This window comes from Plecotus auritus (assembly GCF_963455305.1).
Source record: "Plecotus auritus genome assembly, chromosome: 1".
NCBI classification, from domain to species: domain Eukaryota; kingdom Metazoa; phylum Chordata; class Mammalia; order Chiroptera; family Vespertilionidae; genus Plecotus; species Plecotus auritus.
In genome coordinates, this window is record NC_137770.1 from 30,617,637 (window position 1) to 30,644,409 (window position 26,773).

Below are 26,773 nucleotides of genomic sequence, written 5' to 3' on the forward strand. Positions count from 1 at the left end.
GTTGGAGATCCAGTGGAGTATACAGAGCAGTAAGGCCTGAGAGATTTGAGCATCAAGGAGTGACCTATGGCATACTTTCTGTTCCTGTTAAAACAGTAATCTACCTGGGCACCATTCCTTTATCTTTGTTCCTTCTGTTCCCTCTTTTACCCACATCTGTACCTGAGCTGGCTCAGTGCTCATATCTATCTTGCCTTGCCTCTTTTGTGAATCACCAGGCACCTGTTTTCTCTAGTGATTTCTGCTTCATGGCATGTGCCTACATGAAAATTTTCTACTTGATTTAAGCTCCTTGGGAACCCAAGTATTACCTTTTATATTTTTGTTAGCACCAAAGTGCCTGGTACATAAGTGCTTGATTAGTTAGAACGAATCGTTCCTCCCAACTAGTAGGTGGTTTTGCTATGAGAGGAAAGCCCTTGAGCTTCTGAATTCCAACTTTCTAACTTCAACTAGTGTAGTGCCATAAACTGCTGGGAGCTACTGGATGAACCCTGAAGTCAGAGCAATGAGGAAATATTTTTTTAAGTATTCAGTTTTGTAGTATTAAGTACATTTACATTGTTGGATGACGATCACTACCATCCATCTCGATGTTTTTCATCTTGCAAAACTGAAACTCTGTACCCATAAACACCAACTTCCCTCCCTCCTCCACCATTCTACTTTCTGCCTCTATGAATTTGACTGACTACTCTAGGAACCTCGTAAGTGGACTCATACAGTATTTGTCTTTTTATGACTTTTATTTCACTTAGCATAAGGTTTAAGGTTCATAAGGTTGTAGCATGTGGCAGAATTTCCTTCCCCTTTAAGGCTGAAAAATATTCCATTTTATGTATAGACCACATTTTGTTTATCCATTCATCTGTTGGGCACTTGGGTTGCTTCCACCTTTTAGCTATTGTGCATAATGCTACTATGAACATAGATATAAAACTATCTCTTAGAAATCCTGCATTCAATTCTTTCAGATATATACCCAGAAGTGGAGTTAATAGATCTATGGTAATTTTATTTTTAATTATTTGAGGAACTGTTTTGTTTTGTTTATTTGTTTGTTTTTAATAGTAGTCATCCTAATGACTGTGAGCTGATACCTCATTGTGGTTTTAATATGCATTTCCCTAATGATTGGTGACATTGAGCATCTTTTCATGTGCTTATTGGCCATTTGTAAATGGCCATTATATATTTCTTTTTTGGAGAAATGTCTATTCAAGTCCCTTGCCCATTTTTAAAATCAAGTGGTTTGTTTTTTTGTTGTTAAGGAAACTTTTAATTGAAGTATAACAGGGTTGGTCTTTGAGTTTCCTTGCCTGGAACATATTTATGTAGTGATTTGTCAAGTAACCATGGACTGGCAGCTTAGGGACTTTGAGCTCTGATCTGTCTTCTATCATTCTTTCACAGAGTAATCATAGAATCTTAAAATTAAATTGAGCCTCAGAGAGTATCTTACTCTGTTCTGGCTACTATTAACAAAATACCACCGACTGGGTGGATTACAAACAATAGTAATTTCTTTCTCACAGTTCTGGAGGCTGAAAGTCCAGGATCAGGATGCCAGCCTGGTTGGGTTCTGGTGAAGGTCCTCTCCCAGGTTGCAGACTGCTGACTTCTCCCAGTATCCTCACATGGTAGAAGGGGCTAGGGAAGCTATGTCGGGTCTCCTTTATAAGAGCCCTAATCCCATTCATAGGGCTCCACCCTCATGACCTAATCACATCTCAAAGGTCTCACCTGATACCATTATATTGCATATTAAGATTTCATCATGTGAATTTGGAGGGGGATACATTCAGACCATAGCAGAAAGTGACCATACAAGGAAACTGAATCCATTTCTTTTCCCACTATGCCCTGGGCCCTGTGGATAGCATTTTCGTCATTTTTAAACATGCCTTTCTTTGTCTCCTTTCTCATGTTCCTACAAATATTATGAAAACTGATAAATTGATTTTACAAGTGTTGAGTAAAGTATTTGCATTAGGCATGAAGTTGTATATATATTGGACTTAGACTTTTTTTAATTGTTCAGTGTTATTTTTAAGTAATTTTCTTTATAAAACTATAGGCCTTTTTTTTCCCTAGAGAAATAAGGAGATAGGGCCAAGAGGCAGTTAGTAATGCTGACCTCAACTTAAAGTAGAACACTTTTGTTAATCTTTGGAAATAAATAAGTTCTCAGAATTGCTCATTGGTTGCTGTCAGTGCTTTTCTGAGTCCTAATTAGAATACATCTAGCTTAGTGTATATTATTCCACAGTGGGCCCACCATTTTTGAGATTAAACTGTTTGAAACTGCCACATAAAAGGGGATTGCGTATGCCCCTGGCACTAACTTGTGGCTGAGTTGGCAATGACTTCCTGCTAAAAGATGTCAGCTGACAGCAGGGAAGTTCAGGATGCTTGGCCTTGCATAAAAGCTCCTAAATTTTTTTCTGCATTTAAACATTTTTAAAATTGTGGTAAAATATACGTAACATAAAACTTACCATTATAACCATTTTAAGTGTACATATGTGTAAATGCACGTAATGCCACAGAACTGTACACTATCCATCTCAGAATTTTTTCTTCTTTCCAAACTTAAAGTCCATACCATTAAACATAGCTTCCCATTCCTCCCTTGGCAACTACCATTCTTTCTGAATTTAACTAGGTACCTCATATAAGTTGAATCATACAATATTTGCTTTTCTGTGTGGCTTCTTTCCTTTAGTATGTCTTCAAGATTCACCCATGTTGTAGTATGTGTCAGAATTTCCCTCCTTTTTTGAGGTTGAATAATATACCATTGTATGTATATATCATATTTTGTTTATCCATTCATTTGTTGATGGACATTTGGCTTGTTTCCACTTTTTGGATATTGTAAACTTTCTTCTGTGAACATTGGTATACAGATATCTCAAGTCTCTGCTTTCATTTACACACACACACACACACACACACACACACACACACACACACACACACAGTAGAGGCCCGGTGCATGAAATTCGTGCACGAGCGGGGGTGTGTGTATGTGTCCCTCAGCCCAGCCTGCACCCTCTCCAATCTGGGACCCCTCGAGGGATGTCCGACTGATTTGCAAATACTTTTAAGAGGGTGTTTGCTATGTGGTGCCTTTTGAATATATCTTCACTTGTCTTGTTTATTTTCAAAGAATCTTTTGGTATTTAAGAAGATAAATATAGATATATACTAGAGGCCCGATGCATGAAACTTGTGCAAGGGGCTCAGCCCCTGCCCACCGCCGCTTCATCTGGAAGGACATCAGGTCTAATTAGCATATTATGCTTTTATTATTATAGACTAGAGGCCAGGTGCACGAAATTCGTGCACAGGGGAGGGGGGTGTCCCTCAGTCCAGCCTTCACCCTCTCCAATCTGGGACACCTCGAGGGATGTCCGACTGCTCGTTTAGGCCCAATCTCCACCAGGGTCGGGCCTAAATGGGCAGTGGGACATCCCTCTCACAATCTAGGACTGCTGGCTCCCAACTGCTCACCTGCCTGCCTTCCGGATTGCCCCTAACTGCTTCTGCCTGCCAGCCTGATCACCCCCTAACCACTCCCCTGCCAGCCTGATTGATGCCTAACTGCTCCCCTGCCAGCCTGTTTGCCCCTAACTGCCCTCCCCTGCAGGCCTGGTCACCCCTAACTGCCCTCCCCTTCAGGCCTGGTCACCCCTAACTGCCCTCCCCTGCAGGCCTGGTACCCCCCAACTGCTCTCCCCTGCAGGCCTTGGTCCCCCCAATTGCCCTCCCCTGCAGGCCTGGTCACCCCTAACTGCCCTCCCCTGCAGGCCTGGTCCCCCCCAACTGCTCTGCCCTGTAGGCTTGGGTCCCTCCCAACTGCCTTTCCCTGCAGTCCTGGTCGCCCCCAACTTCCCTCCTCTGCCAGCTTGGTCACCCCTAACTGCCCTCCCCTGCAGGCTTGATTGCCCCCAACTGCCCTCCCTTGCAGGCCTGGTTCCTCCCAACTGCCCTCCCCTGCTGGCCTGATCGCTCACAACTGCCCTCCCTTGCAGGCCTGGTCCCTCCCAACTACCCTCCCTTGCTGGCCATCTTGTGATGGCCATCTTGTGTCCACATGGGGGAAGGATCTTTGACCACATGGGAGCAGCCATCTTGTGTGTTGGAGTGATGGTCAATCTGCATATTACTCTTTTATTAGATAGGATAGAGGCCTGGTGCACGGGTGGGGGCCAGCTGGTTTGCCCTGAAGGGTGTCCCGGATCAGGGTGGGGGTTCCCTTGGGGCGTGAGGCGGCCTGGGCAAGGGGCCAGTGGTGGTTTGCAGGCCAGCCACACCCCCTGGTGACCCAAGCGGAGGCCCCTGGTATCTGGGGTTTATTTCTCTTCTACAATTGAAACTTTGTAGCCTGGAGTGGAGCCAAGACTTCTGCTTGCTCTGCGGCGGCGGCAGCCATTTATTTTTTATTTTTTTTTTTTTTGATTTATGTATCTTTTATAATTGAAACTTTGTAGCCTTAAGCAGAGGCCTGGGCCGGCCAGGGTGTGCAGAAAGCTTGGCTTCCTCCATCATTGGGGGCAACCCTAGCCTCCTGCTCTTTCCAGCTCCGTGGGTTTATGTGTCTTCTATCATTGAAACTTTGTAGCATTGAGTGGAGGCCTAGGCTGGCAAGGGCAGGCGGAAAGCTTGGCTTCCTCCATCGCTGGGGAAACCCAAGCCTCCCTCCTGCTCTCTGTGGCCGTAGCCATCTTGGTTGGGTTTATTCGCATATTCACTCCTGATTGGCTGGTGGGTGTAGCAGAGTGATGGTTAATTTGCATATTACTCTTTTATTATATAGGATTATCAATTGATATATATAAATACTTTTTTTGTCCCAACAGTATATCCTTTCAGGCTCTGATGACTTCAACCTGTACATGTGGAGAATTCCTGCAGATCCAGAAGCAGGTGAGTATGTCCCTAGTATAAACCTGCTGCTGATGTTGGCTCTACTGACTTTTAGCATGCTGTGCCCTGAAAGGACAGATCTATAGCTTTAGAGGAAGGTATTTCTCTTTTAACATAATAAAAGTTTATCAGAAAAGTGACCAAAGGAAATTATAAAATAAAAATTAGAAGCCAGACTTAACTATAACCTTCATACATATCTGACATAATGATGCTCAAATCTTTTTCCTCCTAAGAACTTTTCTTTAGACTTCATAGACCTCCTTTATGTCCATTTGTCTCTCTCCTATTTCACAAAGCAAGATAGAATATTTTTATCTTGTTTTCACATGCTTTTCCTTTATTATCCATCTGCATGTTTGTGCTTATTACTCTACAGATAGTTGTTAAGGCCTCTTTTTTGTCTTTGGCCTCCCTGGTAATGTCAACTAAAGTGAAATTTTCTTTATTGACTGACAAGTGCATTCCCTGGGGTTTGGCTGATGCCAGACATCAAAGAAATTAGGAGGAATATTTCTGCACTTGTTCTAGATGTATTCTGAAAAAAACAAACTACAGCTTTCCATAAATTGGGATCTAGGCCAGCGAAGATTTCAAATAGCATGAATCATTCTTCATTCTTGATAATAGTAACCTTACATGCTCAGTTACCTGTTACACTGGTTGCTTCCTACTGGTAGAAAGTGTATATATTTTTTTATTCTCAGGATAGCTTAATGTAGCCATCTATTCTGGGTTATACATGGCATCAAACTGGAAAATGGCCATTAGGAAAATTATAGAGGACTATGCCCAGTATATATTGCACAGGTATATCTAGTGCTCAGTTTAGGGAAGTTATTTGGCTTGTCTGTTGCTGAATTAACAAACATTTGCCTTTCAAAACTTGTTGAGGACCCCTTTGGTATAACTCTTGTTGCTGTGGTCTAGTTACTAAACACATTGCAAAAGGCCTTTTTCCCCTTCTGGAATTTGGAAAGCATGAGTAAAGCAGCTTACCTTTGAAACACAACCAGAAGAGACAGCGTCATCTATCTGAACCAAAAGCAATGTTCCTGGTCCCATATGTTCTAAATTGATTAATTGATGAGTACACTTTGGGCTTAATTGTATCTTTTATTAGATCTTGAAAAACTTTTAATTATTAAGTCAATATGTCAAAATAGAAAGTGGATAATCCTCTTTCCCCAGGAAGTTCTCTGGAATCTTTTTCATGTTTGTATAAACAGAGAAAGGGGAAAGAATTAGCAATAGTCTATATTATAAAAGGCCTGTGGCCTTAATGCTGTAATGACCAAAGACCCAAAGACCGGCGCAGGTGGGTGGGGCTGTGAGTACAGCGGTGGGAGGGGCACGCGCAGGTGGGCAGGGCTGCGAGCACAGTGAGGTGCAGGTGGGCGGGGCCATGCGATTTCACACGCTGGGCCTCTAGTATTGCAATATTTTCCTCCCCTGTTGATTTCTCTTCTGACTTAGGATATGGCTCACTGTTGGGCTAACTCTGTGAGTAGATGATTATGTAATCTCTGGGTTGGTGGAAACCTGATAGCTGATTTAGGATTCCAATATTAAAACTGGAAAATAGTAACTGGACTTTCCAATGATTGTATAGGCACAGCTGGTTTAAAGGAATCCATTAAAAGCATATTTGTTTTGATCACTTGTGTTCCAGTAATAATTGTAATGGTAACTCAAATCCAAGACACAAATTTTAACACTTAGAACCTTATAGTCACAGTAAGTAAAGAAAAATTTTAATTTGTTGGTGAAACTATAATAGAGTTCTCATAAAAATAAATTAGGTTGAAATTTTAGGGGATAAAGTATAAATATTATTTAAAGGAAGAAAAGGGAATGATGTAATATTTTTATTTTAAAAAGAACATGGTAGACTTCAGATTCCACGTACCCACAACCTTCTGGTGCACAGGTAGGATGACACTCCAACCAACTGAGCCACACTGGCCAGGGCACCATAACAGTCTTATGGTTCTTTTATACTCAATGTCCAGTATATAGTGAAAAATTATGAGGCAAGAAAATGTGGCTAATAATTAAGAGAGGGGAAAAAAATCATATAAGCCAACCCACAATTTTATGCAGATATTTAAATTAACTGACAGTGACTTCAAATATTATAGATATGGTAAAGAAAATAGAAGAAAAAATGGACAAAATGGATGAAAATATGGAGAATTTCAACAAAATTGGAATCTAGAAAAATAATCTTATAGATATTCTAAAACTGAAATGTCTAAAATTAAGAATTTATTGGATGAGTTTAACCTCCAGAGGGCAGGTTTGGTGAATAGAAGATAGATCAATAAAAGATAACTTCCCTTATCCCCCCAAAAAAGATAACCAAACCATAGGACAATGACAAAAGAGAATGTAAAGAGCAGGACAGAGAGCATAAAAAACAAGTGGAACACAGATGATGTGATATATATGAAGTTGATGTTCCAGAAGAATAAGAGAGAAAATGAGCAGAAACAATAAATGAAGATATAATAGCTAAATGAATTTTCCAAAACAAATGAAATATACCAATTCTTAGATTCAAGAAACTCAGTAATGACCAATAGGATAAATACAACACACCTAGACACATCATAAGCCCAACTATTGAAAGAAAAAGATAATGAGAAGCCCAAAAGCAGCCTGAGAAAATGTCTAAATCAGTAATATATATATATACTAGAGGCCCGGTGCACGAAATTCATGCACGGGGGTGTGTGTCCCTCAGCCCAGCCTGCACCCTCTCCAATCTGGGACCCCTCGAGGGATGTCCGACTGCCCGTTTAGGCCCGATCCCGGTAGGATCGGGCCTAAACGGGCAGTCGGACATCCCTCTCACAATCCAGGACTGCTGGCTCCCAACTGCTCGCCTGCCTACCTTCCTGATTGCCCCTAACCGCTTCTGCCTGCCAGCCTGATCACCCCCTAACCACTCCCCTGCTATCCTGATTGATGTCTAACTGCTCCCCTGCCAGCCTGGTCACCCCTAACTGCCCTCCCTTGCAGGCCTGTTCCCCCCCAACTGCTCTCCCCTGAAGGCCTGGGTCTCCCGCAACTGCCCTTCCCTGCAGGCCCGTTCGTCCCCAACTTCCCTCCTCTGCTGGCCTGGTCACCCCTAACTGCCCTCCCTTGCAGGCCTGGTCCCTCCCAACTGCCCTCCCCTGCTGGCCTGATCACCCACAACTGCCCTCCCTTGTAGGCCTGGTCCCTCCCAACTGCCCTCCCCTGCTGGCCATCTTGTGGTGGCCATCTTGCGTCCACATGGGGCAGCCATCTTTGACCACACGGGGGCAACCATCTTGTGTGTTGGAATGATGGTCAATTTGCATATTACTCTTTTATTAGATAGGATAGAGGCCTGGTGCATGGGTGGGGGCCAGCTGGTTTGCCCTGAAGGGTGTCCCGGATCAGGGTGGGGGTTTCCTTGGGGCGTGGGGTGGTCTGGGCGAGGGGCCTGTGGTGGTTTGCAGGCTGGCCACGCCCTCCGGCGACCCAAGTGGAGGCCCTGGTATCTGGGATTTATTTATCTTCTATAATTGAAACTTTGTAGCCTTGAGCGGAGCCAAGCCTCCTGCTTGCTCCGTGGCCGCAGCCATTTTTGTTGGATTTATCTTCTAGAATAGAAACTTTGTAGCCTTGAGTGGAGGCCTAGGCCGGCCAGGGTGTGCGGAAAGCTTGGCTTCCTCCATTACCGGGAAAACCCAAGCCTCCTGCTCTCTCCGTGGCCGCAGCCATCTTGGTTGGGTTAATTTGCACACTCGCTCCTGATTGGCTGGTGGGCGTGGCTTGTGGGTGCAGCAGAGTGGTGGTTAATTTGCATATTACTATTTTATTAGATGGGATAAAATAGAGAAGTATGCTAATTAACTGGGACACCGTAATGGGTTGACCGGACAGGAGGAGGTTGCACTCGCAGCATCGGGGGCAGGGCGGCAGGGGCCTCCATGCGCCTGTTCTGGGGGAGGGCCTGATCAGCAGCGGCTACGGCTGCTGCGGGGCCCGGGGAGTGAGGCAGGGCTGGACCCGCGACTCAAGGGTGGGAAGTGCTACGCGATTTCGAATATCGCGCTGGGCTCCTAGTAAATAAATAAAGTGCTTAAAGAATTAAAGCCAGCTGATCAGAATTCTATATCTAGGGAAAATAATCCTTCAAAAATGTAGGTAAAACAGACATTTTAAAAAATTATAGACTTTTAATATAATGACTTAGCAGCCCTTAATGAATTAATACATCTAAATATCGAACATCAACAACAACTAACATTACAAAAGGGAAGGCAATTAGACATGAGCCTCTGGATGAAAGAACAATACTACCCATAGTCTTGCAAAATAAAACCACCCAAATCTGAACAGACCTCAGGAGGCATGTAGGGGCCTCTGAATGGCCATAAAAATTCCATTTCTTGACCTGGGTGTTGGTTATAAGGGTATTCACCTTATGAAACTTCATTAAGCTATACTTTTTATATTTGATTGCATATCTTTTTTAAAAATCCTCAATGAAAAAAATAAGAAAAATAAGTAAATAGCTGTGGTCAAAGAATAAATCACAATAGGAATAAAATTTTCTTAATAAAAATAAAAACATGAAAGGTGCTCAAGTATTGCATGGATATTTGGCCCAGATCAGGGATCTACAAAATTTTCTGTTTACATACCCAACCCCACAATCATTTTTTTTTTAGTTATATGTTACATATAAAGAGTATATATTAAAGTACACTTTTATTGAGGCATAACTTAAACCTCTGTTAAGATGCCCACCATGATAGGGTGCTTGTTGCCCCGCGGTAACTCCAGTGATGAGAAAGTTTTCTGGAAGCCTTACTCTGCATCCCTCTGCAATCTTTTGAATGTGGCTTACTGAGAAGGGCCTTATTATCATCCTTCCTCCTCAGAGCCTTTTACTCATTTGAAGGTGGCTCTCGTGTCCCCTTCTCTATCTCCTCCAGAGATAGCACCCCCAAGTTTATTTAGCAGCACCTCAACGAAATGATACCGATTTCTTGGGTGTACTCATTTCTTTCCTCTAGATTTGTTCTACCTCTGTTTAAGGATTAACTGAATAATGAATAAGTTCAACAGATGTAATCTGACTAGAACAGAGAAAAACTTTGGCTCCTTGCTACATGGTGTTTCAGAAAGTACACACGACCACAAAAGCTGTTTTTGGAGGTCACAGAACCCATGATCCACTCATACTCAGAGTTGGCTGGAAACCCCATAGTTTCTTCATGGGCTATGTGGTTGGTCCTGGATCATATCTTTTATTTGGTGCTTGGGTTTCATTGTACAGAAGGACAGTACCTTATAATTATTTCTCTTGTTAGATTCACTAACTGGTAGTTGAGGTGTTTGTTTTTTCTGTACTTCAACTTTGCATCATCAGTCTGTCACAGTGAGGCTGTCTCTTTAATCATCATCTTGCTTTGCAAGTAACTAACGTACTTTTTTGGATTATTTTTAGCAAACCTAGGCTCGTTTGGGGATTCAGTCTTCCTGCTACTATTCTAACCCACATTAAAAAAAAAATTTTTTCTATCCTTCCTTGTTCTTTTTTCATTTTATTTTACTTTTTACTATGTTTAGAGTTAAGTACTTTTATTATCAAAGTAATACAGGTACATACATTTTAAATCAAATAATATTACAAAGCTTTTTTTAAAAATGCAAGTTTCTTTTTCTTCTGATAACATAAACATAATATTTTAAGTTTTAAATTTTGTCCATTGTCCATTGGCTTTCTACTACTGAAATTAGCCAGTTTCCCCACGTAAGAATCTTTGATTTCCTATCAGGAGGATATTTACCTAGCAGTTGAACTATGGTACCAAGAGCCAAATAGGGGAATAGAACTATGGATCTCATATCTATACACAGATATTTGTTTAATCCCCATTCCCCCATATGTGTCTATTCCCAGTCCAAAAATCTCTTTCAGTTGACAACCCCCAGGCCTCTGCTTTTGTGTGGGGAAGGGGTAGTTTCCTGACCATGTGTACTGAGGGAAGGGTGTGATGGTGAAATTGCTCTTTATGTAGGCTTTCAGTTCATCCTGTTTACAGCCCTACCCTTCAACCTGGCTTCAGGGATACTGAGCACTTCTTATTTTTCTCTGTAATCTCTCTATTTTTAAACCTTGGCAATTCATAGTTCAAAAAATATTTGGCAAAGTTCAGCAAGCTAAACATAACATATAAGGGCTAGATGTGGTTCTTGGATTCTAGCTTAGAATGCTTAAAGGACCAAAAGTCTGTCGGGAGATTTCTAATCTAATCTACTGCCTCTTTGATTTAAACAAATGGAATGAGGCTGAACTAGCTCTCTATGCATGCCAGTTGAACGTAAGATACTAAGGCAGTCTGAAGTTGGTTTGCTGTTATATGCTGTGTGGCATAATCAGATGACAAGCAATCAGCATTTATTGAATGCCTGCTGTGTGCTTCACAGTGCATGCCCAATGCTGGGAGAGCTGGATGGAGAGAAGTCCTGAGTGTGAGCCAAAAGCAAGGGCATCTTTCTTCTTCGCTCTTCTGTTCAGAAAGACTGACAATCACTGGGGAAATTTTTTTGCTACATAAACTCCAGAGAGATGAAATTTATTCATTATATAAACAACACTGACAACGAATTGGCTAAGTAATTCTCATCAGGCTTCCTAGTGGGTTGAGAAAATCATTTTGAGATATAGGATATAAATCCATTGTAAAACTTGTTACTGGCAAGATTAGGCTTGATATTTTAGTTAATGTCACAAAGTAACTCATTTCTAAAAACCTCTTTAAAAATTAGAGGAGGAATAGTACTGGGAATTTTACTGTGGCAAAAAAGCCCATCAGAATATGTTTTACACCTCTGCAGCACGTAGGAAGAGCATCTTTTTCTGTGATAATTCTGAAAAGAAAATAAATAGACCTGTGGTTAAGTATAGAGTCACTGTGGTATATTGGAAGGAGCATTGGGCTTAAAACCATACCTGGTTTCATGTCCAGTGCTGCCTCTAAGTAGCTGATCCAGTGATCCATTTGAGGCAAATTATGTAACAACAATTGTCTGAGCTTCAGTTTCTTCTATAAAATTGCCTCTGCACCTACTGCCCCAAATCATGAGATGATTTTTAAAAAATATTTATTTGTTTATTTATTCATTTTAATATATTTTTATTGATTTCAGAGAGGAAGGGTGAGGGGGAAAGAGAGAGAGAGAGAGAGACATCAATGATGAGGAGAATCCTTGATTGGCTGCCTCCTGCACACCCCATACTGGGGATCGAGCCTGCAACCTGGGCAAGTGCCCCAACTGGGAATCGAGCCATGACCTCCTGGTTCATAGGTCAATGCTCAACCACTGAGCCATGCTGGCTGGGCTCATGAGATGATTTAATAGTCTTAGAAGCTTTCTGAAAATTGTGTGCTTTCAAATGTAAGACATTGCTATTGTTATGTAAAATAAGACCAGTGCCCATCTATATATATAAAACCCTAATATACAACTAGACCAAATGGTGGAACAACCAAACAACCTGTTGCTATGACGTGCACTGACCACTAGGGGGCGCACACAGAACATATCAGGTGTCAGCAGCAGGTGGCAGAGCGCAGAACATGGCGGGCGTCGGCCACGGCAGGATGGTGGAACAGGTGATTGGGGGTGCCAGACCAAGGCGGGGTGCCGGTTCCCGTCATCTGGGCGAGCCTCTGGTGGTTACTGAAAATTCTTTGCTCCCACGCACCACAGTCCTGCCCAGCGCTCACACCTGCTGCTGGCGCTGGCCCTGCTCGCACCCACTGCCATCGCTGGAGCCACTGCTTGTACCCACTGATGGCGCCAGCCCCAATCACTCTGTGCCGTCAGCACATGGGAGCAGTGGCGGTGGCAGCGGGGCTGCTGGCAGACACTGGGGCCATAGCATGAGGGGCCAGGCGGGGGCGCAGAGGATGAGCCAAGACCTGTTCCTGTGCCCACTACAGCCTTGCGGCCCACAGTTCCTTTTAAGGTGCACGAATTCGTGCACTAGGCCCCTAGTAGATCCATAATTTCCAAAGCATTTTCTCCCTGGTAACTTAAGTATGGACATAATGGATTTGGTAATGTGTGGTGGAGGTGGGTGTCTCTAGAAAATATTCATATTACCTTCTCCTTCCCATTATCCTGGATCTTGTTGGAAAGGGCTTAGGATTTTCACAGATAGTGTTGCTTCCCCTGAGACATGCCTCTACACTAAGACCTTACTGTTTATGGAAAGAAGCAGAATGTAATTGAGTTGGTAGGCCTGGATTTTAATTCCTGATCCATTCATCTTCTAGTTGGAGATTTTGGAAAAATTGTTTAATCTTGCCAAGCTTCTGTTCGTTTGTTTTTTTTAAATATTTTTTGTGTGTGTGTGTGTGTGTGTGTGTGTGTGTGTGTGTGTGTGTGTGTTTGAGACAGAGAGAAAGGGAGAGAGCAGGGGAGAGAGAGAGAGGAACATTGATGTGAGAGAAACATCGATTGGCTGCCTCCCGACCAGGGATGGAGGCAGCAACCTGGGCATGTGCCCCTGACCACGAATGGAATCGGCAATCTTTCAGTGCATGGAATAATACTCAACCAACCGAGTCCCACTGGCCAGGGCCAAACTTCTGTTTCTTTCTCTGTAAAATAAGAAGGTTAACAATAACAATAGTAATATCTACCTTCTTAGGGATATTGTGAGGGTACTCAGTAGCCATTCAGTAGTTACTATTTTTTATTGATTTATGAGAGAGAGAGAGAGAGCGCCCGAACTGGGATCCAACCCACCACTTTTTGGTGCATGGAAGGACACTCCAACCATGTCACACTGGCCAAGGTCCCCCTTTCTTTTTTTCATAGCAATTTTTTCCATCATCATTTATTCCCCCTCTGGTGCCCTCTGGAATGGTTAGTTACATTGTTTTTGCATGAAGGTTGCTTTTGACTATGTAGTTTAAGAGGGGGGAAGTTATATAACAAATTTTTCCCTGAATGGGAGGGGTAGACATGCAGTTTCATTGCCAAGTCACTGCAGCTACCCCCACTGCCAGTAGGCTGATGAAGTATACTGGAAATAGCTGTAAATGCATTTTCAGAGGCCTGCCTATGTGTGCATGCTCTGTCTCCTCCTTTTTCTACACCTGCGTTGACTCTCGATGAGTTAGGCCTGGGCACCTGCTTTTTCCCCATGTAATTAGAAGAACAACTGGTTTTAATTGGTACAAGTAGTTGGTTGCAAGCACATGTGAAGTACAGATGATGAAAGAAGAACTTAGTCTAATTGATGCAATTAAGCATTGCTGTCTATGGGCGCTTTGAGCTTTACTGACAGCACTGCCTGTCCCCATCTGGCTTTTCTTAACTCTTAAGTGTCTCATGATCCCCAGGAGATAGTCACTACTCTTTCTGTCTTGTCAGTACCCTGACTGTACTTCTCTTTATGGTTTGAAACTTGGAGATATTAGGGTTGTTCACTCAGGCCTTTTGGAATGGCTAACAGGATGTTTAGAAAACTCTTTGAATGATAGCAAAGAAAAGAAGTAGTCCCTTGACTCTTATAGCTGTACATTCTTTCCTTTTAAAAAAGTGTTCTTATTAATTTGAGAGAGAGGAAGAGAGAGAGAGAGAAACATCAGTGTGAGAGAGTAACATCGATCTAATGCCTCTCCATATGCACCCCAATCAGGGATTGAACCTGAAACTTAGGTACATGCCCTCCCTGACCAGGAATAGAACCAGAGACCTTTCAGTGCATGGGACGAAACTCAGCCAACTGAGCCACACTGGCCAGAGCTATAACTATAAATTCTTAATTCTACCAGTGGAGTCAGGAATGAAATAGATTGTCTCAACAGGTACTTATCAAACCTCATTTGGTAGATACAGTCAAACCTTGGTTCTCAAATATCTTCCATCTTAAACAATTCAGTTCTCAACCAAGTTGTTCATGAAAGAATGTCTCGGTTGTTGAACAACACTTTGGTTCTCTACCCAGCAACACTTTCCTGCTGATATGATCAGTTACTTGTCAAACAAAGGAGAGAATGTATGAGTATGACTCAGTTTACCGTTAAACCTTGCATTGTTAACATCTCATGAAATTGTGCTGTGGATATTTTTGTTTTTTATGGTTTTTTTTTTTTTTTTTTTGCTTTTGTTGCTACTTATTATTATTAAACGGGGCCCAGTGCATGAATTCGTGCACCTTGAAAGGAACTGTGGGCCGAGAGGCTGCAGTAGGCACAGGGGCAGGTCTTAGCCCATCCTCTGCGCCCCCGCCCAGCCCCTCCCACTGTGGCCCTTGGTACCCTGTCTGCCAGCAGCCCTGCTCCCGCTGCCGCCACTCCTGTGTGCTGACAGTGCCCGCCCTGCTCGCACCCGCTGACGGTGCGGAGTTATTGGGGCTGGTGCCAGCAGCAGGTGTGAGTGGCGGCTGCTGTCCCAATCGCCACTCAGGAGCAGGGGGAGGTGGAGAAGCCCTCAGGGGTGGTCAGGGCTGGCAGCCGCCGCTCTCACCTGCTGATGGTGCTGAGCTATTGGGACTGGCGCTGGGCACCGGCAGTGGGTGCAAGCAGGGCTGGCACTGGCAGCAGGTGCGAGCAAGGCCAGCACCAGCAGCAGGTGCGAGCGCTAGGGGGAACCATGTTGCGCAGAAGCAAAGAATTTTCAGTAACCACCAGAGGCTCATCCCAGTGATGGCGACCAGTGCCCCGCCTTGGTCTGGCACCCCCACTCACCTGCTCCACCATCCTGCCGTGGCTGATGCCTGCCATGTTCTGCACACGCCACCTCGTGGTCAACACATGTCAAAGCAACCGGTTGTTCTGGTTGTTCTGCCGTTTGGTCTATTTGCATATTAGCCTTTTATTATATAGGATTATATAGTAAGTCACTCTCTGGGTCCTAAGAAGGTTAGTGATAACAGCAAAGTGAAAAGGAAAGATGTGAGAACAACAGTAGAGCTTAAAAAAGAAAATTTTAAAACATAAAGAGGCCATCAAAAGTGCCAATGTTGCCCTAGCCACTTTGCTCAGTGGTTAGAGCGTTGGCCCACGAGCTGAAAGTCCCAGGTTTGATTCCAGTCGAGGGCACGTACCTCAGTTGCAGGCTCAATCCCTGGCCCTGGTCAGGTGCATGTGGGAGGCAACCAGTCAATCTGTCTCTCTCACATTGATGTTACTTTCTCTCTTTATATATATATCTCCCCCTCCCTTCCACTCTCTTTAACAATCAATGGAAAAAATATCCTCGGGTAAGGATTAACAACAAAAAAAGAGTGCTAATGTTATGTTGCAAAGGGTATGAAAGTGCTGATGAAACAATGATCACGGGCAATTAAGAAATGTTAAAACAGAATCATTTGGGGGTCTAGAATGGATTAATCCCATTTACACTATTTCTAATGGGAAAAAATGATTCAGTTTTTTAGCAAATCAATTCGTTTTAAAATATATATATATATATTTTATTGATTTTTTACAGAGAGGAAAGGAGAGGGATAGAGAGTTAGAAACATCGATGAGAGAAACATCGATCAGCTGCCTCCTGCACACCTCCTACTGGGGATGTGCCCGCAACCAAGGTATATACCCTTGACCGGAATTGAACCGGGGACCCTTCAGTCCACAGGCCGATGCTCTATCCACTGAGCCAAACTGGTCAGGGCAGCAAATCAATTCTTGAACAGCCTTCCGGAACAAATTAAGTTCAAGAACTTAGGTTCCACTATAATAGCCTTAGCCTTCTCCTTCAAGCCTTGTTCCAGAGAAAATGATGAGGGCATTTATTTCAATTTGTTTGTTTATTGGGTATCCTTATATAAGACATTATATTATGCAAAGCCCTATGAGCAATTGAAAGATAAACACTTTCTTGCCCTCAAAGAACTTCCAATCTAAGGGAGATGAAAAAAGGGTACATATGTGTGGTACTCTAAATTTAAAAATGAGTTCCAAGGCCCATAAAAAGGATGATTAAAGAGGGCTTGAAGAGATTGTGGGTATCAGTAAAATTTTCATGGGATTTGCATTTCAGAGGACCATGAAGGATAGGTAGGATTTTAGTCCCTTTATTTCTCTGCTCTTACCATAGTAAAAATACCTTAAAGAAAGAAAGGAAGGGAGAAACCACAATGGCGGCATAAGTAAACACCTAAACTGCTGCCTCGCACAACAATTTCAAAACAACAACTGAAGGACAAAACGGACACCATCCAGAACCACAGGAAGGCTGGCTAAGTAGAAATTCTACAACTAGAAGGAAAGAGAAAAGCAAACTGAGACTCAGAGGAGCTGCAGGAGGCAGAGGTACTGAGACGCACACGGAGAGGACTGGCAACTGAGTGCACGGCTGGCTTTCTCAAGCGAGAGGGAGACAAAAGCTCCCGACTGCGCTGAGCTCCAGTTCCAGGCGAGACTCTGGGGACCCAGACGCATACGGGGTGAAACTGGACTGTCAGGAAAGAGAAAAGCACACTGAGACTCAGAGAAGCTGCAGGAGGCAGAGGTACCGAGGCGCACGCACGGAGAGGGTGGGCAACTGAGTATGCGGCTGGCTTTCTCAAGCGGGAGGGAAACAAAAGCTCCCGACTGCACTGAACTCCAGTTCCGGGCGAGACTCTGGGGACCCAGACTCATTTGGGGAGAAACTGGACTGTCTGGCAGTGGGCGGAACTGGAGGGCGGTTTTCTCTCAGAGGTGCTTGCAGCGATTACCATGGGATACTGAGACACAGGGGCCTATTAGGGCAGGGCTGACAGGAAACCAAGGCTGTCTGCTCCGCCCTGAGACTCCACCCCATCCAAGCTGAGCACAGAGGCTTTTGCAAGTCTTCTCCCATAAGGGTGTCTCCAGCACAGAAGTTCTCCCAGCGTAGACACAGCTGATCCTCACAGCCAATTGGCCTGGAGGTCAATTCCTCCCAGTGATACCAACAACAATCAAGGCTTAACTACAACAAGACTGTGCACACAGCCCACAAAGGGGTGCACCAAGAGTGTCCACCTCAAGTAACTGGGGAGGCTGAACCACTGGTCCCTATAGGACACCTCGCACACAAAGCCACTCTATCAACTCAGGGAAGCAGCCAAAATGCGGAGACAAACAGACCACAAATGAAAGAAATGGAGGAAAGCAAACAACTGGATATAGAATTCAAAACCACGGTTATAAGGTTTTTCAAGAATTTTCTAGAGAAGGCCGATAAATTTAGCAAGACCCTCGAGGATATGAAAAAGGACCAACTAGAAATTAAGCATACACTGACTGAAATAAAAAATATTATACAGAGGTCTAACAGTAGAGTAGAGGATCGCAGGAATCAAGTCAAAGATTTAAAATACAAAGATGCAAAAAACACTCAACTGGAAAAGCAAAAAGAAAAAAGAATCCAAAAATATGAAGATAGTGTAAGGATCCTCTGGGACAACTTCAAGCGTACCAACATCAGAATTATGGGGGTGCCAGAAGAAGAGAGAGAGCAAGATACTGAAAACCTATTTGAAGAAATAATGACCGAAAACTTCCCCCACCTGGTGAAAGAAATAGACTTACAAGTTTAGGAAGAGCAGAGAACCCCAAACAAAAGGAATCTGAAGAGGACCACACCAAGACACATCATAATTAAAATGCCAAGAGCAAAAGACAAAGAGAGAATATTAAAAGCAGCAAGAAAAAAACAGTTGGTTACCTACAAGGGATCACCCATACGACTGTCAGTGGATTTCTCAATAGAAACTATGCAGGCCAGATGGGAATGGCAAGAAATATTCAAAGTGATGAGTAGCAAGAACCTACAACCAAGATGACTCTACCCAGCAAAGCTATCATTCAGAATTGAAGGGCAGATAAAGAGCTTCACAGATAAGAAAAAGCTAAAGGAGTTCATCACCACCAAACCAGTATTATATGAAATGCTGAAAGGTATTCTTTAAGAAGAGGAAGAAGAGGAAAAAGGTAAAGGTAAAAATTATGAACAACAAATGCATGTCTATCAACAAATGAATCTAAAAATCAAGTGAATAAAAAAATCTGATGAACAGAATAAACTGGTGAATATAATAGAATCAGGAGCATAGAAAGGGAGTGGACTGGCAATTCTCGGGGGGGAAGGGATGTGGGGGGGTGCGGGAAGAGACTGGACAAAAATCGTACACCTATGGATGAGGACAGTGTGGGGGGCATAAGGGCAGAGGGTGGGGTGGGAACCAGATGGAGTGGAGCTATGGGGGGAAAAAGAGGAACAATTGTAATAATCTGAACAATAAAGATTTTATTAAATTTATAAAAAAAGAAAGGAAGAAAATGAAACATTCAAAACTGATAGCAGAAAGATGGATTAAGAGAAACACTTGGATAATCCAATCCACATGTTGGATGATGGAGCCCATTAATACAGACTGCATTTTCCCCTGCATGCTTATATCCTATGGTCTAATACGTTCACATCTTTTCATTCATTTATCAAATATTTACTGAAAACCTACTATATGATCAGCACCATTCTATAGGCTTTGAGTACAACAGAGGAACAAAAGAACCCTGCCAACATGGAGCTTACATTCTAAAAGGGAAAATAGACAATGAACAATAGACATGATAAATTATATATATGTTTAAAAAGTTAGAAGTACCATGGAAAAGGAAAAGTAGAGCAGAATAAGGGGGACAGGAAGTGGTATTGGGAGAGGGGGATCAGGGAAATGCAGTTTTCGATAGGATATTTAGTATAGGCCTCATTGAGAAGATCACATTTGAGCAAATCCTCAAAGTGGTGAGGGAGTTAGCCATGCAGAAATCTGGGGGAAGAACATTTCAGGTAAAATCAGTGCAAAGGTTCTAAAGTTAAAATATGCCTGGTGTATATGAGAAACAGCAAGGAAATCAATGTGTTGATGCAGAGTGAGGGAGTGGGGAGAGTATGTAGGGGTTGAAGTCATAGAGATAAGTCGACACAGGGTGTCTTGTCATGGGTTCTTATTGTGAGTGAAATAGCCATTAGAGAATTCTGAGCAGAGGAATGACATGATCCAACTTATTTTAACAGGATCACTGCAGCTATTGAGTTGAAGATAAACGATGGGAACGAGGCTGCCAAGCATAGAAATGAGGAGAACTAGCAAAAGTGTCACATTATATAGTTGTGTGGTGATAGTGGCATGAACCGAGGCAATAAGGGTTGTAATCTAGATATACTTTGAAGGAAAAACCATCAGAATTTCCTGATAGACTACATTGGGGAAGATGGGGAGCAGTGTCCTGTTCTATAGCCCCAAGTGCCATTGAGGACCACTTTGTAGCATGATTGATATTGCTGTTAGACTAAGGCATCAAAAAAAAACCAAAAAAAAAAACTTGACCAGGTTGCTTTTAGCTTTTGAGTTGAAAGCATAGTCATTCTTGGAGGATTTTGTTGAAGCAAATTAAATTGACAAAAAGAGAAGTAACAAGTTAGTGAGAAATGAGAGTGGTGTCCTGACCCTTGAGGGGCCTGAGGGACAAGTCTCTGGCTGAATGTTTTGAAAAGAGGAGCATAGGTAAAGAAGGGGAGGAAAATGAGGACCTATATGCTTAGACCCTTCTCTTCTCTAGGGGAACATTTGGCCTTGGCATTTTAGAAAGGTCTTTTTCAGAGTTCTAAGCAAGGGGTCATCTCTGAGTCCCTTGTGTTTCCTGATCCCCCTAAAGTAGGTGAGTGAGTCACTGATGTTGGAATCTTATGAGATGGCCCAATTATTTTATTTTTCTGAGGTTTTAGAGTAAAGTGATTTATAGCCTTCTCCACCTCCCAGCATCCCTACTGAACCAAAGGAAAGATGGAAATAAGGGAACTTTGGCCTTGACTTATTAAAGAGACCTACGAAGTGGTGCTAACATGTTTGGTTGAGCTGGCCAAACTGATGCACCAGAGAAATGATCATCGATTTGTACAAAATTGTACAAATAAATGACAGCTCATTGGATGAGTGTCGCTTTTCCTGGGTGTGTCCTAATTTATTCATTGGTACCCATTATTAATCATTAGGTCATGGCTTCATTTGGTAACCATGGATGAGGCTGATCCTCACCAGGCCCCTGACCTATAGTCTAGAGATGACCCTCAGGGGAATATATAGGTCATGTAGTTGTTGGAAGAAATAATCTCTGCCTAACTCCTTTCAACTTGATCCATCTAATGATGGACAGGGTCTGGCTAAGTAATGAAGGAGAGGAGACCCCAAGTTCTTACTGATGCTGGTATTTTTACTTTAGCCATTTCAGAATAAAGAAATCTTATCTATCTGAATTACTCAAATCTCCAGAACTGATAAAAATTTATTCTCTGAAAATCATTGTGTCTAACTATATAGTAGCAGCTGTAGCCAATCACTTGAAACCTGGAAACCAGAAAAGGAACTATAGAGAACCTTTCTGAAGCCCTTTCATTGCTATGATTCTGTGTACATAGCTTTGGTTACTTTAAACAAATGGAAGCAATAATTCTTCCTGTAGCTGTTTACCCTATCAGTCTCTTGGTCTATTGACTTCCTCCTCTTTTTCAGACTTTCTAGGTATCAGTTTGGGTGGAAAGAAGAGAGAAGACTTCATATTCAAACTAGAGGCCCGGTGCACAAATTTGTGCACCAATGGGGTCCCTCGGCCTGGCCTGCAGGATCAGGCTGAAACTGGCTCTCCAACGTCCCCTGAGGGGTCCGGGATTGCAAGAGGGCACAGGCCAGGCTGAGGGACCCCACCGGTACATGATCAGGGCTGAGGAGGGATGCGGGAGGTTTGCCAGCCAGGGAAGGGCTGCGAGAGGGACCCAGGGTGTGTCTGGCCTGTCTCGCTCAGTCCCAATCAGCCAGACCCCAATAGCAAGCTAACCTGCCGGTCGGAGCATCTGCCCCCTGGTGATCAATGCATGTCATAGCGACTGGTCGACTGCTGTCTGTCCCCTGGTGGTCGGTGCATGTCATAGCAACTGGTCAACTGTCTGCCCCCTGGTGGTCAGTGTACGTCATAGCGAGCGGTTGAGCAGCCTTAGCATATCATTAGCATATTATGCTTTGGTTGAACAGACGACTGGACACTTAGCATATTAGGCTTTTATTATATAGGATTGCTACCAAGAAGATAAACCAGATGAGGTCACAGTGCACAAAAGAGTAATAGAAACGGTTTTTCCATGGTCTGGAATTTTCAAGCATTGATACCCCATTTAAATTCAGGACTTAAAAGAAAACCAGCCCTGGCTAGTGTGGCTCAGTTGGTTGAGTGTTGCCCAGTGCACCAAAAGGTTGCTGGTTCAATCCCTGGTCAGGGGCATGCAGGAGGCAGTCAATTGATGTCTTACTTTCACATCAATGTTTCTCTCTCCCTCTCCCTTCCTCTCTCTCTCAAAGAAGAAAAAAAGAAAAAACCAATCTATAAGATAAAGATTTAGAAAGATTTGGAAATCAGTTATGAGCTTCTTACTTCATTCCTATTCAAATCATTTCATTTCTTAAAGGCTACCAATATGGTGGAAAGGTAGTAGATTAGGCATGATAGCCAAATAGACTCTGATTCAAATCCTGGCTCTGCCATTTATTAGCTGTATGACGTGGAAGAAGACACTTAAATTTTCTGAGTTACTTAAATTCCTTTTCTTGGAGGCAGTAGGATTAAACAAGAGATTGGTACTAGGTTTAACCTGAAGTTTCTTTGCTAGTGACCCACCCCCTGGGAGTATAGATAGGAGTAGGATGTTGTTAAACATAGAATTCAGAAGAGACCTTGAGCAGGAATGCTATTTGTTGAATCAACCTCATATAGAACAAAATTAGACTCGAAGGAATTCCTTGGTGGTGGTGAGATTCCTGTATTGAGACAACTGTTTTAGATTCCTATGGATCCCTTTTATTTTGAGTAGACTCAGGTTACTTTTCCCTCCCCTCACTCCAGCCTAGGAATGCGGGACACTGAGGCTGTCTAGGGGATTCCGTCATGGCATCCTACTTTGGTGCTTAACCTTTTCTGATCCTACTTTTCTTCATAAAATCATAACAGTTCTATGTCTAGTCAAGCTTTTCCTTTATGGTTTATTAGCAAATTTGGTGTTAGGCTGAGATATTAATAGCTTTAAATGTATTATCCATTCTGGGTAATTCAAATATTAGTAATGTCAAATATGTGGTGGGGGGATTAGGCAAAGGATATTTTTGTCACCCACCAAGTAGAGTAAGCACCTAGTACTGCATAAGTTGGCACTGCCAAGGGACAGATCAGTACAGTCTGAGACCTTGATGTCATAAAAAAAATATTTACATGGCAATAAAGAGGAATATCTTCCATGAGGCAAAAGAGGAGTTGTATCGGGATGCCAAAAGCAGAGGACCCCTTCCCCGAGCCAGAATGTTTCTAGAGAAGTGATGTTTTAGTCATATTCCTTCCAAACACAGAAACAATACATGTTTAGAATGATATTTGAGCAAGGTGGAGTTGGGAGTGCGATGGTATGGAATGTGGAGCCGAAACTAGACCACTAGGGTATAGTTTCTAGGGTATGCCATGCTCCTGGTAGAGACTAAGAAGGTGTTTATTGCTTAGATAAGTGAACACTCATTTGTCTGTGTCTGAATGCATCATATTTGCCAGTTTGCCAGGGTCACAGGTTGGCCTGTGTGTACTGAGCTGTTGTTGACGGTTGCTCAGAAGCAACCTTGCTCAGGACTTGGGTGCATGTGTTCTGTGTGACTGTGATGTCCTGACCAGTGAGGTTGAACCTTTGCGATTATCCCAAGTTCATAAATGATGACATATTCCTTTATGGTACAAGTTCCAGGGCTCCGGTACTTTTCTTAGCCATTGAAGAAAAAAGTTTATGGGATGGTCTTTAAAGTACAGCTTTCTATTGTGGCCTCTTGATTTTAATCCATACGCGATGTAATTAAGGCCCACACACTCTAATTTCAGATTCTCAAAACTTGGGCTCTGCTTATTATAAAAGTGACCCAAATCTCCTCTCTTTATCCTTAGTTCTTCCCTTTTATCAGGGTAAAAAAAAAAAAAAAAGTATATATTTTCTTCCATTATTTCCTAGTGGTTTTTGTATATTTGTTCGTTTTGTTCGCTATCTGCATCATAGAAATTGAGGGCAAATGGACCAGAGATGTTTTTGTGCATTTGAATAATTACATGCTTCTGGTTCTGCTTGTCCCTGGCTCAGTTGTCTAACTGTTCCCGAGCAGTTCAGTCTCATTTTGCTCATGACTGGCTTTTTCTAAGGTAACACTTGGATGCTATCTTGGTATCAAAAAACTTATGAAATGTTTTATGTGGATGTAGCTTCATTGACAATGGAATTACAGTGGGTGGGCGTGGGCAATGCTTAAAGGCTAAATAAAGGCTCTTGGTAAGAGCACATATGCTGAGAGATATTTCATCTTCCCTCTTCCCATAGCAACTTTATCTGTAAGATTAAGCTATCTGCTGGTGGAATAGTTATAAAGAAACTTGACTCCAGTTCAGAGCTGTTTGCCTGCCATTACTGGAACATATATACTTTCCTCATTTGATTTTTGTTTCCTTCTGTCTTCCCAGGTGGCATTGGTAGAGTGGTCAATGGAGCCTTCATGGTGCTGAAAGGGCATCGGTCTATTGTTAACCAGGTCCGATTTAACCCTCACACCTACATGATCTGCTCTTCTGGTGTAGAAAAGATTATCAAGGTGAGGCAACTTCCTTTTCTGTCCTTTTAGAGAAATTATTACAATTCACAGTTGGAAGAAATGTATGTAGGACTTCATATCTAAACACACTAACCGTCTATCAAAATTCTCAATTATTTTGACATATTACAAAATATTGAAAAATTGATTTTAAAAAGAGTGATTTAAAACTTACCTCCTTTCAGGACTTTTTTTTTTTTAGATAAGAAACAATGTATTGTCATTTATTCAAATAATAGAGGCCCAGTGCATGAATTCGTGCACTGGTGGGATCCCTTGGCCTGGTCAGCAATCGGGCCAATTGGGGCTGTCTTGCCCAGTTCGTGGGGAGGGACCACGGGAGGTTGGCTGGCCGCGGGAGGTTGGCTGTTGGGAGAGCACTGATCACCAGGGGACAGCTCCTGTGTTGAGCGTCTTCCCCCTAGTCAGTGCGCATCATAGTGACCAGTCGACCAGTCATAATAGTCGCTTAGGCTTTTATATACATGGACTAGTGGCCCGGTGCATGAAATTCGTGCACGGGCATGGCGGGGGAGGTCCCTCAGCTCAGCCTGCACCCTCTCCAATCGGGGACCCTTTGTGGGATGTCCGACTGCCGGCAGTCGGACATCCCTCTGGCAATCTGGGACTGCTGGCTCCTAACCGCTCACCTGTCTGCCTGCCTGATCGCCCCATCCCTTTTGCCTGCCTGCCTGATCGCCCCTAATTGCCCTCCCCTGCTGGCCTGATATCGCCCCCAACTGCCCTCCCCTGCAGGCCTGATCTCACCCCAAATTGTCCTCCCCTGCCGGCCTGATCTCGCTCCCAATGGCCCTCCCCTACCGGACTGATCTTGCCCCTAACTGCTCTCCCCTACCAGCCTTATTGTCCCCAACTGCCCTGCTAGCCAGCCTGATATCGCCCCCAACTGCCCTCCCCTGCCAGCCTGATCTCGCTCCCAATGGCCCTCCCCTACCGGACTGATCTTGCCCCCAACTGCCCTCTCCCACCAGCCTGATTGCCCCTAACAGCCTTTGCCTCAGCCCCCACCATCATGGCTTTGTCCGGAAGGAAGTCAGGTGTCCAGAAGATGGCCAGTCAACCTGATCTAATTAGCATATTACCCTTTTAGTATTATAGGTAGATTATATAGAATAGGATTGCTTAAATTGGGGCAGGGGGAGCCTTTTTCAGCAGGAAGAGATGCTCTTGGTAGACAAAATTACATAATCCCTGTATCTGGACTGATAGTCAGTCATATGCACTATACTGCAAAACCAGTCATTAAAAAATTGAACCTCTTTCTTACACCTTACACCAAACAGCTCTTGACCTTAAAACCCCTCCTCAGCCCCCACCTTAGATTCTGCCTTTGCAGTTCACCCAGGTTAGGTTCTGATTGGTTGGTTTCTATGCCAGTCAGTGTCAAAAGCTCCGCCTCCTAGGCAGCCATTGGCTTCTCGCAGTTCACCCAAATTTGGTTCTGATTGGTCGGTTTCTGTGCCAGTCAGCGTCAAAAGCCCCGCCTCCTAGGCAGTCATTGGCTCCTCGCAGTTGACCCAGATTTGGTTCTGATTGGTCGGTTTCTATGCCAGTCAGCATCTGTGGGCCTATCTCCGGGCCTGATCAGAGAGGCAGTGCTGACTGCAGGACTGACTTCCGTGGCACCCACCCAGCACTGATTGCCACAGGGGCTGCGGGTCAGACCCTGCTTCTCTCTCTGGGCCTGATCCGCAGCCCCTCAGCAGTCAGTGCTGGGTCGCAGCGCCTGCAGCAGCGGCAGTCAGTGCAGGACTGACTTCTGGTGTTCGGTTGTCTGTTCGGTCATTTTGGATGTTATGGACCCTGACTCTTTAAATATATAGATATTGACGTATTAACTCACAAGATATTCACTTAGAGGCTTTTGTAAAGAACTGGATTTTGAAAAGCATCAATAGAAAACAGAATGATTATTTCTACTGAGTGGTGGAAGATAACTTCCTTGTGGTCAGAAGAGGTAAATTTACAAAATGTACAGTGTCTCTCTTTTGGACACATGATAAACCCTGGCAGATACTTTATGCAGCTTCAAGAAACAGAAATTGCTTCCCTTCCTGTCCTTGAAGCCCTAGAGATAGCCAGGACTAGGCAGCACCCTCTTGCAGCTTCTGGAGATTGCCA

The 26,773-nt window shown here is 43.4% G+C and overlaps 1 protein-coding gene across 5 annotated transcripts in view; it reads left to right on the top strand.

The window, feature by feature from the left end:
• The window catches only part of DCAF5 (DDB1 and CUL4 associated factor 5), a 113,050-nt gene that overhangs the window by 75,171 nt on the left and 11,106 nt on the right, over nucleotides 1-26,773 (top strand). For all 5 annotated transcript variants that reach the window (XM_080657673.1, XM_080657670.1, XM_080657671.1 and 2 more), the window contains 2 exons: nucleotides 4,866-4,932; nucleotides 24,504-24,631. In XM_080657673.1, coding sequence (XP_080513799.1) covers nucleotides 4,866-4,932; nucleotides 24,504-24,631 — 195 coding nt within the window. The remainder of the gene's footprint in view (nucleotides 1-4,865; nucleotides 4,933-24,503; nucleotides 24,632-26,773) is intronic.